Here is a 14190-nt window from a genome sequence, read left to right on the forward strand (position 1 = left end):
GACTTGTTAGTGGCTTGTTTTATGATGATCTTTATCTGGATATTCTGTCACCAGTGTTAAGGTTTGCATGATGAGATGTCTAAATGTGTCCTAATGCCTAACTTCTGTTCACTTCTTCATATATTGATGTATTACTGTGATATTTATATCACAGCAGCTTTAACAGTTCAGAAACATCTCAACCTCTGAGTAAATCATCAAATTACAGAAAAACAGTGAAAAAAAGTGATTAAACCATTTTATGACACTCCTTCAAATGTCAAGCATTCAACTCCAGCTGTTTTTCCCCCTTCAATCTCTTTAACGACATAAGTGCCTTTAATAAAACACTTTTGTAATTGTTGGAAGAGAATTAACTTCAAGGATCAAGAGCTCATCTAATGGAAACACTGAAATTTTGAAACACAAAATTAAACATTTTCAAAAAACCATCAACATTATCTAGATCTAAACCGCTGTTAATTCTCACTAAGAACTTTTGAAGACGAATGACAGAAGTAAAATCAAACTGGTTTGTAGTGAGTGAAACTGGTAATGCTGTTTTTGGAGTTGTGTAATCAGATCTTGAGAGATTTAATGTGTTTTATTCGCAGTTGATTTGATCTGAGGCTGTGGCTGGAAGTCAGTTCCTGCGTTTCTGCGCGTCTCTATTTCTGTTCTCTTCTTTCCTTCAGTGATTCTGCTTGTTAACAGGCACTTTTTAAAGCTTTGTGGCTCAGATAAGGTCCGGTTCTGGTTTATTTCTCTGCTCTTGGCTGACATGTGGCTTTGCTTTGGCCCGATGGGATTTGGTTCTGGCAAACAGGAGCGCCGGATCAACATTTCACACTTGTCAGGTGTGGGCTGGATCTGGGCCGACACAATGTTGCTATCCGTCTCGTAAGCCGATGTTGAAACTATCATGCCAATGGTTTCTACTATTGGCTTACAATGCTTTTGGAAATGCTACCCAAAAATGAGAACCACACTCTTCTTCTTTGTCTTGTCATAAAAAGTACCTTCTAACCAGCTGCAACTTGTTCATATCAAACAAATACATGCTTGTCTTCATACTCAGATCACAGTTTTCATATAAAATAGTAAAACCCTCCAGCCTACATCAACGGCTTATTATTCAAAGGTCTGTACAAAAGTCTGTACAAAAATTACATCAGATTATTTTAGTTCATGCACTAAATATGAAAGATCTTAAACATATGAAACTAGTTTGTAGTTTTGTAGACAAATATAAATAGATGGATGAAGATGCACCTCATGACATTGCATTGTTTACTAACAAACTAACTTGATAATCTAAATATAAATATAAAGTAGGCTATTAGAATTGTATATATCAATATCTATCATCATATATAAAATTGTATATATCAAAGTACTATGCCTTACCAGTCCATTACTTGGTACTCACCTGTACCATGTTTCTGCCATAACAAAACGAACTATGGCACTATGTTTTTTTGGATTACTGTGTTATTTGGACATGTAGGCCTACTTTTTGGGGGGGTATACAGGCTTCAGTGTCATGGTGTAGTCACAGTGTAAATTGTTATTGCTATAATGGCACATGGTTGGCAGTGGCACCATGCTAGTGAATGCTTACCATTTTCCTGTATTTTCATGGTATTTACTATAGTATACTATGGTAATACTATGGTATTACCATGGTAATTTTTGTAAGGGTAAAATGTACTGTGATTGGTGGTGTGCAGCACCATGTGGTTGTTTATGGGAGTGTGTGAGTGTGTGTGTAAGTAAGTGTGTGTGAGTGTGAGTGTGTGTGTAAATGGCTCCTCCTGCCACTGAAAATCGAAATCGGAGCTCTCGGACCGGAGCTCCTGGACAGTAAAGCCTTTTCTCCGGAGCCTAGACCAAGCAGATTCTCAGTGCAATGCACTTTAGACTTTTATTTACATTTCCCGAGCGCAGCACAGTGTAAGGATACAGAGGAAAGGGCTGCAGCGGTGTGTGTTTTAAACAGAAACCCGTCAAATGAACTCCGTCAGAGCGACTAACCGCAGACCCCGGCGAGTGTCGAGGCCGCGCCCGGTACCGCCAGACAGAAACAACGCAGAAAGGGGTGAATATATCTCTAACAAACACCAAGCTGGGCTTGATTCACACCAGTCCCTCTTCTTTTAGACGGCTTATGTAGATTCCAGCAGCATTCGGGTGGCGATGTTGTATTTTGAGGTTATTTGTGTTAATGTTCATTCGTCAGGAAACACCGAGGCTTCTGATCCCCCCGCAGGCCGCGCTTTGTTTAACGGGGCTTGATTTGCTCTCCTGTCTACCATAAACCCCATTTAACGTGTACATTTTGACCACGTACATTTCAGAATGAACTAGTCGTGATTTAAAATCTGGCATTAATCTAAATGGTGGCACCGACGATTATATATTTGTGAGAAATGGCAGCGGTCAGTTGTTCAACAGCCCTGTGATGGTTAGCATCTGGTGTTAGCAGCATAACAGCTAAGCCAACAAAATAAAGCACAAACCTGAGTAAATACCACTATCACACCATTATTTATTAGATTATAACGTAAACTCCTTAATTCTTGCATTTGCAGTGAATACACCTAACACAACCAGAAGTACCATGGTAATACCATGTTTTTACTATGGTATTGTTTATGTATTTTGAATTACTATGTAAATGCCGTTGTACATGAATGTGTTTTCTTCCAGTACCATAATATACTTCCATGCACCATGGTGTTTGTACGTACCATGGTAATAATTTCCTTTACAAAGATGTACTGTGGCAGTACCATGGTATGCCTACAGTGTCAGTGGTGTGTCAAATGATAATACTATGGTACTTTGATATTTACCATGGTACTGACATTTGTATAATATGGATTTCCAGGGTTGTACCATGGTACGTGTCCAAGAAACTTTTGAATTACCACAGTATGTCTAAAAACAATGGCAATCTATGGGGCTTTTTGTAAGCAAGACATTTTGTGGACGTTCCATGGTATTAGAGGGGTATTCTTTGAGTTTCATGTAAAATCATGGTATTTATTAAGTGCACCATAGTATACATATTTATATTATACCATCAAAGCACAATGATTCCATTACAGTACTCAATTTGTAAGGTCTATGTCAAAGTTCAACACTACTGCTATGTTTTGGTTTGGGTATTTACCATGGTAATTTATTTTTCAACTAGTGTCATGGATGTACCATGGTATTCTTTGAAGTATGTAAATTATGAGTGCCATGCACTTACAAAAAAAGTACGGTGGCAGACTACCATAGTATACACATGATACTTCCAATCCAAGTGCACCATAGTAAATGCCCAAAAACATGGTACGCTATTACTTTTTTTGCAAGTGCTTCCTGTTTACTTTTTCCCTTGGTTTAATTTGTCAGCTGTGCTGGATGTTGTAAACTTGATGCCCTCATTAACTTGTTTATTGTTGTTGGGGGTTGATAGGCTTGTCGATGAGTTGTAATGATGACTAGTTAACAGTTTTGTTTGACCGGCATGGCTCTGGTGTTGACAGTTGGGTCATGAACCTTTCTGATAAACAGTGTTGTGTTGATCATGTGCGTTTCATATATGCACACATAGTCATTGATGGGTTATTTTTTATGGTTATATGACTTCGATAGCTAAGTGCCATGGTTGTTTGACCATCCAAATGTTTTCAATGGTTGTCCAATAATCCCTGATGCACCTCTAGTCCTTTTGGTCACCCAGTCCAGCAGCTGTAATAGTTTGGTAATTTGTTATGCAAATCTAACAGCAGGACACCTTGTTTGGGATTCAGGCAATCAAACTCGAGATCTGTTTGTACTAACCACATCTTAACTTGTAATTAGAGTGTTGTCATGGGACTGAAGACTGAAATTGAAGGATGGTTTCAGCGCATAGGCCTAGAGCAGCTCTGGGTATGTAAATGAATGGCTGCTGTCAGCTTATGGGAATGTTCTGTAATCAAGGTTGTAAGACAGGTGTTGCATATTGAACACTTCTTTAAACGGCCTCCCTCATGCAGTTGTTGAGGTGCGCAACGACATTTTGAAGATGAGAATGTCATTGAATACAATACAAAACAGTTGTCCTATTTTTTCCCAGTTAGTCAAGTGTTCCCTCTGCATTAGCAGATTCTTCTTACAAAATGTGCCAACTATTTGCAATTTAATTGTGACTTTATATAATATCTCTTGGTAGGGTTGTCACAGTACTAAAATGTCAGTAGTTTGTACTAATATCAGTAAAATTGTGTGGGTCTTCTTGGTACCAATTTCAGAACTTAGGACAAAAACTGTTGAATGAAGTACTTCATTTTTTTTCTTGTCCAATCATCGCGATTTCCGTTTCAGTCGTGCATGTAAATACGGTTGTCAATCCAGGAGCTTTGCAGTGTACTTGGCAGCATTAAAAACTAAACTGGTATTCAGATTGTGTATGGGTTATAAACAGAAAGCAAAAGCACCGTTTAAAACCAGTCAATCTCTAAAGCGCAAGCTCACTGAATTCTGCACACTCTCAAAAACTCCCATTATAATAAAAAAGCTGTCTTAATTGTACAATGAATCTCTTATTTACATTGTGTTTACACTTTTTTGGTTATAATGAAAGAGTGTGTGGCTCGTGTTGATCAAAATACCGCAGATACATGCAAGCAGTTATGAACACAACTCGCTAAATTGCATGTTAAGCGTTTTCTTTAATGGAGGAAAGGAAAAACTATGCATGTTGCGTTCATATTCTAGGCTATTCTGCTATGCATTATAAAGCTATATACAGAACTTGAGGCATTAAGCATTGTTAAGCGTTTTCTTTATGGTGAAATACATATTCTGGGCTCATTTGCTTGCTTGTATATAGTATGGCTACAGCCAATTTATATGCGCTTCTCATTACATATAATGAAGATGTTTGGCACATGTTGTGTTTTTAAATACACATTATAAGTGACGCAGACTCAGAGCAGATGGATAGATAAATGTGGACACTGAAAACACTGGATCATGACCTGCTCGTGTGTAAAGAACACAGTCTGTGCTTCTCTCTGAAACACACAGCGCATATATTTCATTTACTCGCAGCTTTTTCGATTTTATAATTGCTTTGTAAAAATAAAAAAATCGCTACAAAATATTGATTTCTCAATTTTAATCGATTCTCATTTTGATTATCCAATATCCCAAGAATCCCAAATAAATCACAAGAATTTTGTTCAGTTGATGAATGAACAGATATTTGTGGTGTGCCTCCCATTTAATAAACAAAGTGAGTTTTATTTAATAAGTGAAAAGCAAAGTTAAGTACTCTGATACCACAGCAAAAACTACTAGCCTAACTAATAAAGTTAAAACAATATTAAAGGCGTGAAACGTTAATCTTGCAATTGATCACATGCGTGCCGAACCGTGGGGCCTGGTCTGTACGAATCACGGATCAACAACGATCCGTTTGACCCCTACAGTTAATTTGGTTACACTTTATTTTGTCATTGTTAGTGTAATTATATATTTAAGTACTGGGTAATAATAATTAACATGTACTTACTATAGGGTTAGGATTTGTTTTTGAGGGATAGTTGCATGTAATTATGCATAATTTACTGTTATTGCTATGGTAAGTACATGTAACAAGGACACTAAAATAAAGTGTTACTATAAAGCGTAAATAAATAAAGCGTTTATTTTAACCACTAACGTTATAGTGATGAACCAACAGGGTTTCCTGTATAGTTTATAGCATTTGAGAGGGATTTTTTCCCTTGAGAAAATTTGCCTTGTACTTTATATAGCCTATCTCTACAAAATAATCAATATTGAATTGAGTAGAATTGACTAATTTCAAGGTTGTGGATTGAAATCAAAACAAATTGTGAAATTTGTGGCAATATCCAGCCCTAATAATACCACAAACTATATTTATTTAAAAAAAAAAAAAATTTGCAGACATAGTTTGTCCTACGTTTTTTCCTCCGCATTAGCAGAATCTCTTATAAAATGTGGCAACAGTTGGCATGATATAATGTAGCTCAGTCCTAATGTCCCATAATTCCCATATCTTACCACCATAATCCAAAACACTGAGATGATCAACAGAAGGCCTTCTCATAGCAGGTGCTTCACCTTCCAGAACACTTCCTTGAAAACTAAATGTACCGTGGTGGAAATACTCCAGGACGTGTGTTTTTTTGTCAGATGTGTTTATTGCATTGGTGGTGTGCCGCAGTTCGCCCCGGACACATCTGTGGGGTTTGTAAATAATAGTATTGATGCTACAGGAACTCTCACAAGGCATGTTAAGGTATTTTTATTTGGTCGGCTCCACTGGGGCACTGCAAGGGGATGTTTGGAAATAAGCTGGAATGTATCTTTCTAATGAAAACTGGGTCAAACTGCAGAGCTTTAAAACAGGATGGGCCTGAATTGGACAGAGTTACCCGTAACTTAGTGTGTGTGGTGTTTTGTGACGGCACGGTTTGCAATGGAGTTTGTGAGTTCTTGCTTAAATTGGGGGCATGAAGTTCACACTAGGGGCTTGGTAACTACCAGTTAGATGTTTCTTCTGTTTCCCAGTGGTAATCTTTTGTGTTGTGCATTGCGCTAGCAAGATCATGGGTTGATTCCTAGGGGAATGCATGAACTTATAAAATGTATAACTTCAATGCAATAAGTCTCTTTGTATAAAAGCATCTCCTAAATGTTTATCAATAATGTTAATTTCCACACAAACTCGTAATAATACTTGCTTTGCTGATGAACTACTGCTGTAATGAACCAGTGAAGCTCACAAGCTTCATTCAGTCAGATAGCTTGAGCTGATAACATCTAAACCCCATTCTACATCTATTCATGCGTGTCCTGTAGGGGGTCATGTATGTCTTTGAAGCTTAGTGGCTGTAGTCTGAAAAGAATATTAATGAAAGGTGGGGCGATCCAGTATTGTGATTCAGACATTACAGATTGTTTAAACGCTATTCAGTGAAGCTTAACATGCTGTCAGGCGTACTCCCAGCGTGAGACTTTCTCAAGAAAAGGGACTTTGATAGAAGCTCTTTTAGTCAGTAGGGTTAGGCTAAGTGGGATTTACTAGGTTTCTCTTTTTTCCCTTCTGTTTTTGGATGAATGGGTTTAAATTATCAAATGTTGCTTAAACGGCTAAAAGCAACACAAATATTTTAGTAGAATTCAAATTTGCATTTGTATTGGCCAAAATCTGACTAGCTTTTTGTGAGATTTTATGTTTTGTCTAGTCACATGTCCTGTGCATAATTTTTTGCACATTTTCAGCACTGATTATGTGAAGTTGCTAAAAGTTAGTCCTACAATATGTAATTTTTGGCCTCTACGCGGTAAAAAAAAAAAAAAAACCTGCATGCATTTTACTGAAGATCATTGTTTTGGTTGTGCTTCGGCTCTGCGTGACTGTGCGGATGATTATGGTTCTTATTAGAGGTCGGCCGATTCATCGGTTTTGCCGATATATCGGTACCGATAGTTGATTGGTGGAACTATCGTTATTAGGAATGTCATGATTCTCCAAATCCTCGATTCGATTACATTTTCGATTCTAAGGTCACGGTTCGATTAGATTTTTACTTCTTTTTTTTAAAGCACAGGTTGCTATGCCAATTTTAAACCAGGCTTGCATGACCTTTGTTCGCAATGTACCACACTACATTGTCAAATTTAAAACATTTATTAAGAACATAATGTAACAATAACTTATATCTTCAGTCAATTGGAAACTTGCGCAAAATAACCTGCCATCTAGTTTCTCTTTTGTAACTGGAGTCTTCTTCACAGAAGATGACATTCAAGTTCACAACAAAACAAACAAACAGTTGTTGGTTTAACGGATAGATCCGTCGCGCAGCGCCACGTCTTTAATTCTGCGTCCTGTGTGAAAGCAAGTCCCTTGACTCGCAGCACTTCAACAAGCGTGTTTTTTTCCGCTTGACAAGCCGACCGAACGTGACATGGGGGCGTCGCAGCATCGACGATTTCATTTTTTAATTCAAAGTTCGAGATTGTGACTTAATTTCAGTGACACCCTTAATCGTTATCTGCAAAAATCCATACCGATAGTTTTCCCGATGTTATCGCAAATGCAATTAATCGTTCAGCCCTAATTGTTACCATCTATTTGTCACATTTAAGCATTCATTAGCCAGCGAAGTTGCATATTTAAAGCTAGCGACGTGATTGCTTTCTCAGCATTGATATGTTCATGCAGCATCAGAAACACATTCAATTCTTTTTTATCACTGCAATACATATTGTTATTTTGATTAGATAATTATCAAGTGTTCAAATATAGAAGCAAATAAATTGAGAGACTACATTTATGCAATTTTGATGGTCTGGCCTTTGCAAACAAACACACACATATGTGTATATGCATGCATGCATATATATGCATACATATAATATAAATATAATAATATATACACACAAATATTATATAAACAAAAATGTTTGTTATATGCAATTAATTTGACAGCACTATATTCAACATTAAATGTTACATAGTGTACCTTTAATATATTTAAATGTTGTGGCCCTTTGTAAATATAATCCATGTAGTCTCTTAATTAATTTAAGGTCTTCAAATGACATGGTAATGATAAATAAATGATAAAAATGCTGTTTTAAATACTTCTTAGATGCTGTGTTGGCATGCTGCGGGACACTGCTCAATGTCAGTTGCCTAATATCAGACGTTTTTATTCAATAATAACATTTCCACAGTTTAAAAAAAATAATTATGGAACACCTGAGTGTGGATAATCTTTGTTTGGAGACAACATGCTGTCTGTTGTGTTGAACTAGTTGGTGGGACACCGTGTTTGTAGTGGTTACTGGACTAGTAGCCCTGGAGAGCCCCCGGTGCAACCAGAGCAACCGCGCTGCGTTTGCCGGATTCTCATTCACGGATGATCCTCCGTGCAGAATGGCATTCAACTCACCTGAAGGTAAACTAGACTTACTACAGATTATAATGCTTTATTAATAACATCCTCCCACAACATGCTTAGTGTAATAAAGAGCGTGTCGTGTTACAGCTGAGCATGTGTTTGGCGGCAGTCTTGTGGTAATATTGATGCTAATTTGAAATGTGGCGTTTGGATGACTATGACTTTCACCGTGATGCCTGTGAGAGTCTTTAACCACGCTGTAAATTTCACTTGAGATGTTAGTGGTGAATATTAGTATCGCTTTAAGTGTCTCTACCTGACCCTGGGCTTTCAATGCATATTATTTGTTGAGTATTTCCACTTGTCTCATGGTGTACGGATGCTCTCTTGGGTTGTGTCTGTCGTGTGTATTACTGAACCACACTGCACACATATGCTAGCTACAGATTTGAGATGTCAGACTGTCTTGGTGTTATTGATGAGAATGATGCTAAATTTGAGTGAATCGCTTTGTACCTCAATGCTTAACCTTTGTCCCGACGCTCATCTAAGTGTATTGAGTTACAAATGTGGCTGTTGGATTTGTTTGCTAATAGCTGATCGTTAAACAGCATGTTTATTGTCTAAATGCACTTAGAGCTGAAAACTGAACTTGGCAATCCACAGTGCAAATTTAGAAATGCATTATGTGGTGATGTGATGCAAATCTGTGCTAACAGACTTTGCCACTGAGGTTGTTGTAGGTTTTGGGTGCTATTTCACTGTTACTTTTCACTTGGAAATCATCATGAATGAACAAAACGTCTCTTAAATGCAGAGCCTGATATTTTAATACTGTTATAAAATCGTGCATGCATGAGCCATGAGGCACTTGCCACACTTTCATTGAAATAAATGTTTCTTCTTATCAGTTATGTTCATTAGGATTTTATGTTACACGTCTCATGTTGTTAAATTAATGTGTATTGTAGTGTTGAGTATGTTACCGTGATGGTGTTTGACACCACACACCTTTTATATTAGTATTTACCTCCGCTTCAGGAAAAAATACTTTATGAACTTTGATTCATGAACTTCACCTGTGCTTTTAAGGTGATTGTCAGTATTAAATAAGTAAAACAGATTTTTTTGTAAGTTGGTATAGGCTATTAACATGATTTCAGTGAATGAAATATGCCTTTTTTTTTTTTTTTTTTTTTTTACTATAGATTAAAGTCCCTATGAAATCAAATTTGAAGTTTTTTGGCTTTTAGTTTGAAGTTTTTAGCCTTACTGTTATCTATATGCTAGTGTGCTCCAAAACAATGACACAATTCACATTTAGAAGATATAAGCACTTAGTCTCTCACTTCTGACAGTATGAATGAATGATTTTGATGACTTCACTTCAGCTTCTCATCAGATTTTCTGTCCAATCAAATGCTCTCTAGAATCTGAAGCTCCGCCCCCTACACTATCAGTCACTCTTCACACATTTACTATTTTCTATATTGTGAATGGTACATACAAAGTGCACTATATAGGGGATAGGGAACGACACACTCCGGTCCAGAGACACGATACACAGAGCGGATCATGTGATCGAGTCGCTCAGACCAGAAAACATCGGATCCGTTTGAATTCTGCACTGAATGCTGTATGTTAAAGTGATATGGAGATTAGGAGAAGAAACGGTTGGAGATTAGGAGGAAACTGTGGCTTTACCGTTGTAATATAAACTAACCGCTATTGGCTATTTAAAAAAAGGGGAGGAGCTACTTGATATGTCCCGCCCTGTCTTCCTGTTTCAGTGGAAATTACATCAACACATTGAATAATGCTGTGCATTTCAAGGCACTTTGTTGGGACTTTAAAATGTTGCTAGAGTTCTGGTAACTAGCTTTTTTTTTTTTTACAGGTTCAGCCAATAACTAAGAATAAAAGATTAGATTTTTCTGTGAAAAGGTTGGATTTTTATGACCCTTAAACTTAAGCAAATCCAGTAACTAGCTCTCTTGTTGTAGACACACACAACTGATTACTGTTACTGAAAACATGTGCCAATCAGATTGTCCATGGTTAATTTTTGCTTTAATATTAATATGATAGTCTGTCAACAGATATTTAATTTAATCATGAGTCTTCAGCTTTAGCAGCTCTTCATGTTTCATGTGTCGGATGCTGGACAGTTTTTGGTTTCTGAGCGGTCTGTTGTCTTAATGATTTGAGGAAGCTCTTTTAAATGCCATATTAGAGGACATGATGTGGTCTAGAGACTTATTTACTGCATGACATTGTGATATGGGTTTGAAATCCCTTGTTAGTCTTGTTATCATCCGTTTGATTCGATTACTCTAAAATGTTTTGCTTTCAATTTCTTCACAACAGCAGTTGGTTTCACTTTCAGTTCGAAGAAACCTCATTTTGTGAAATTAAAGACGTTTAGAAAGTGTGAAGACCGTCCAACATACACTCAAGTCTTCATCCACTTTGCTCACAAAGTTATTATGGGGGTTTAAAGACAACATGATATCAAAATGAACCCTGTTTTACTGTCTTTGATTGTTCCCAGCTCTTATTGTGCTCCACTGATCAGTAAACGTCTTTCATTTCAACATTATAAAACAACAGCCGAGCGCTTGGGGGCAAAGAATATCTTAACTAATACTTGATGGTTTTATTAATTTGTGACATTCCTCAGTCTGTATTTTTACACTGACTGCTAAACTGCATAATCGACAATACGAGTTTCATGTCTCTTGTTCTCTTTTGATGGAATACATTTAAAGGGGTGGTAAAGTATGATTTCACTTTTCTAACTTTAGTTAGTGTGTAATGTTGCTGTTTGATCATAAACAACATCTGCAAAGTTACAACGCTCAAAGTTCAAAGCAAAGGAAGATATTTGCTTTTAAAGAAAAGGAATACAACAAACGGCTGGTAGGAACTACACGACATTCCTCACGGGTTAAGGCCAATTTATACTTCTGCGTCGGGTGCGCGCAGTAGGTACGGCGTAGCATACGCATAGACGTGTACCATACGGCGTACCCTTCGCCGTACCCTGGCGCACACCTCCTCAAAAATGTAACTACACGTCGCGACGACGCGGACCGCAAGATCTGTGATTGGTCGGCGTGGTAGCATTGCGTTTCCTCCTACGCGTTTCCGGCGTGTTCTTCTGCACCGCCCGGCATTTTTAAATTCACAAGTTCTGTAAACTCAGAAATTTCACTAAAATGTACTGTTTTTCCAACTCGATAAGCTCCAGCTCCAACATGATCCGCTCTCTTTCAGTCGCCATTGCTTGTAGTAGCCAAATCAAAACAGCCACAAGGAATCTGTACACAGTGGAACATTAAAACCCGCCCCCACCAACTAGCGTTTCGGCGATGTAACTGCAGAGCAACGCAGACATAAACGCAGAAGTATAAATGCTCACGACAGCGTCGCCTACGACGTACACTACGGCGTACACCCGACGCAGAAGTATAAATCAGCCTTTAGTGACATCACCAACCCTAAAATGTACATAAGCCCCGCCCCAGAACACGCAGTCCATGTTGAGAAGAGGAAGAGTTGTTGTAGTCGAGCACATTTGTGAGTCAGCTCAAACTTTAGCATCCATCTTTTCACACGCAATAGAAAGTCTCTCTGTGCATCTCACAACAGTTCCTATACGAGCGATTTATAGATTATCATGACAGAATATGCTAATTGAAGATAGTTAACTCCACATCAGTAACATAAATTCATCAACTAACCATTCAGAGACGTCCTGTTGCTTCTACATGTTGTCACTTCTTCTGGAGTCTCTCCATCTTTGTCTGAGTCCGTTTTAACATTAAAGACAGAATAGTTTCTGTCATTTTAGTGTGTGTGTGTGAGGTAATCGCAGCTGCTAACACACATGAGCTCTTGAAGCTCCGCCCCCTGTGCCGGGAGCAGCAGCTCATTTGCATTTAAAGGGCCAGGCACAAAACGGTGTGTTTTTGCAAACCCTCAAAAATGATATATAAAAATATCTGTGGGGTATTTTGTGCTAAAACTTCACACACACACACTCTGGGGACATCAGAGATGTATTTTACATCTTGTGAAAATGGCATTTTACCACCCCTTTAATTTCCAATTAGGGCTGTGCAATTAATTGAGTTTCGATTTCAGCTCCCAACGATCACCAAAATAGTACAATCGAGTAAAAACTATTATTTTGCCATGTGCTGTTGTGCAAGAACACTTATCGGTATTTTGTCTTGTGTATTTACATCCGCCCCCTCCCGAAGACATGACTTCTCTCAGCTTAAATGTTTAAACTGATAAGTGAAAATGATCAAGTTATGATGCAATTCTGGCCCGATTGTGCAAGATTTGACTGCTAAACGTGAGACTGTAGTTTCGACGCTTGCCTTGTCCAACCCATTTTGAGAGACAGAGGCTGCGTTTACACTTGGCATTAACATGCGATCACCATGATCCGGATCATTAGCCAATCAGGACACGGTGCGTTTACATTTGTTCATATTAAGTAGCCTCTGTATCTGGATAACCGATCGGATTTCTGTTTTTGCATAATATTTAAATTAGGTCTGTAGCACGACACCAAATTAAGAGTAAAGATGATACAGATTAAGCAATGTCCCGATTGCTTTCACTCACTCTACTTTACTTTCCTGTGCAGTCTCCAGTCTTAGATCAAATTACGTTTTTTGAATTAAGAAATACTTCCAGAGTTGATAATACACAAATGACTGGGTTGATCATGTTAAACAAGTCACATCATCGATCATCGGGGTTTAAGATTATAGCGTGCAATGACTATATGGGAGATTAATAAACATGCTGAAACAATAAAAACATTAAACATTTAAAATATTAAAAAATAAAGTTTATTCCCATTATTCCTCTGGCAAAGCAGCGCACGCTGTTCATTAAGATCTCATGATCACAGCGTTCTGATAATGTTGCACAATTAAAATGAAAAATGACACACACAGTATCATGTAAGTCTAAATAAACCGTTTTAAATATTGACGTTTATTGTAAGGTTCAAATAAGTTTAATTTCTTGTCTAAACTGCGTCTGGCCAAGTGGGGAGACTGCAGGGATTTATATGACGTCCACCTGTGAATGCACACGCACGCATACCGGTTGTCAATTTTTTTTTAATTTTTTTATTTAAGCAAATTTATTTGTTTGTTATTTTGTTGACACAAAATCACAAGATATTTTAAATGACAATATCCTGGCCGGATTACTGTTGTCAGTGATATAAGTATTTGAAATGAACATGATTTCTTAATGTCTACTT

The 14190-nt window shown here is 37.6% G+C and overlaps 1 protein-coding gene across 2 annotated transcripts in view; it reads left to right on the top strand.

The window, feature by feature from the left end:
• Positions 1-1673: 1673 nt before the first annotated feature.
• The window catches only part of fbxo11a (F-box protein 11a), a 35423-nt gene continuing 22906 nt past the window's right edge, over positions 1674-14190 (top strand). Inside the window, exons 1-2 of one of the 2 annotated variants that reach the window (XM_079635392.1) lie at positions 1742-2077; positions 8815-8957. In XM_079635392.1, coding sequence (XP_079491518.1) covers positions 8936-8957 — 22 coding nt within the window. In that variant the 5' untranslated portion in view covers positions 1742-2077; positions 8815-8935. Of the gene's footprint in view, positions 2078-8814; positions 8958-14190 lie in introns of both variants that reach the window. The other variant, XM_079635391.1, reaches the window with a different exon arrangement.

Source organism: Phoxinus phoxinus (genome assembly GCF_949152265.1).
Source record: "Phoxinus phoxinus genome assembly, chromosome: 14".
NCBI classification, from domain to species: Eukaryota; Metazoa; Chordata; class Actinopteri; order Cypriniformes; family Leuciscidae; genus Phoxinus; species Phoxinus phoxinus.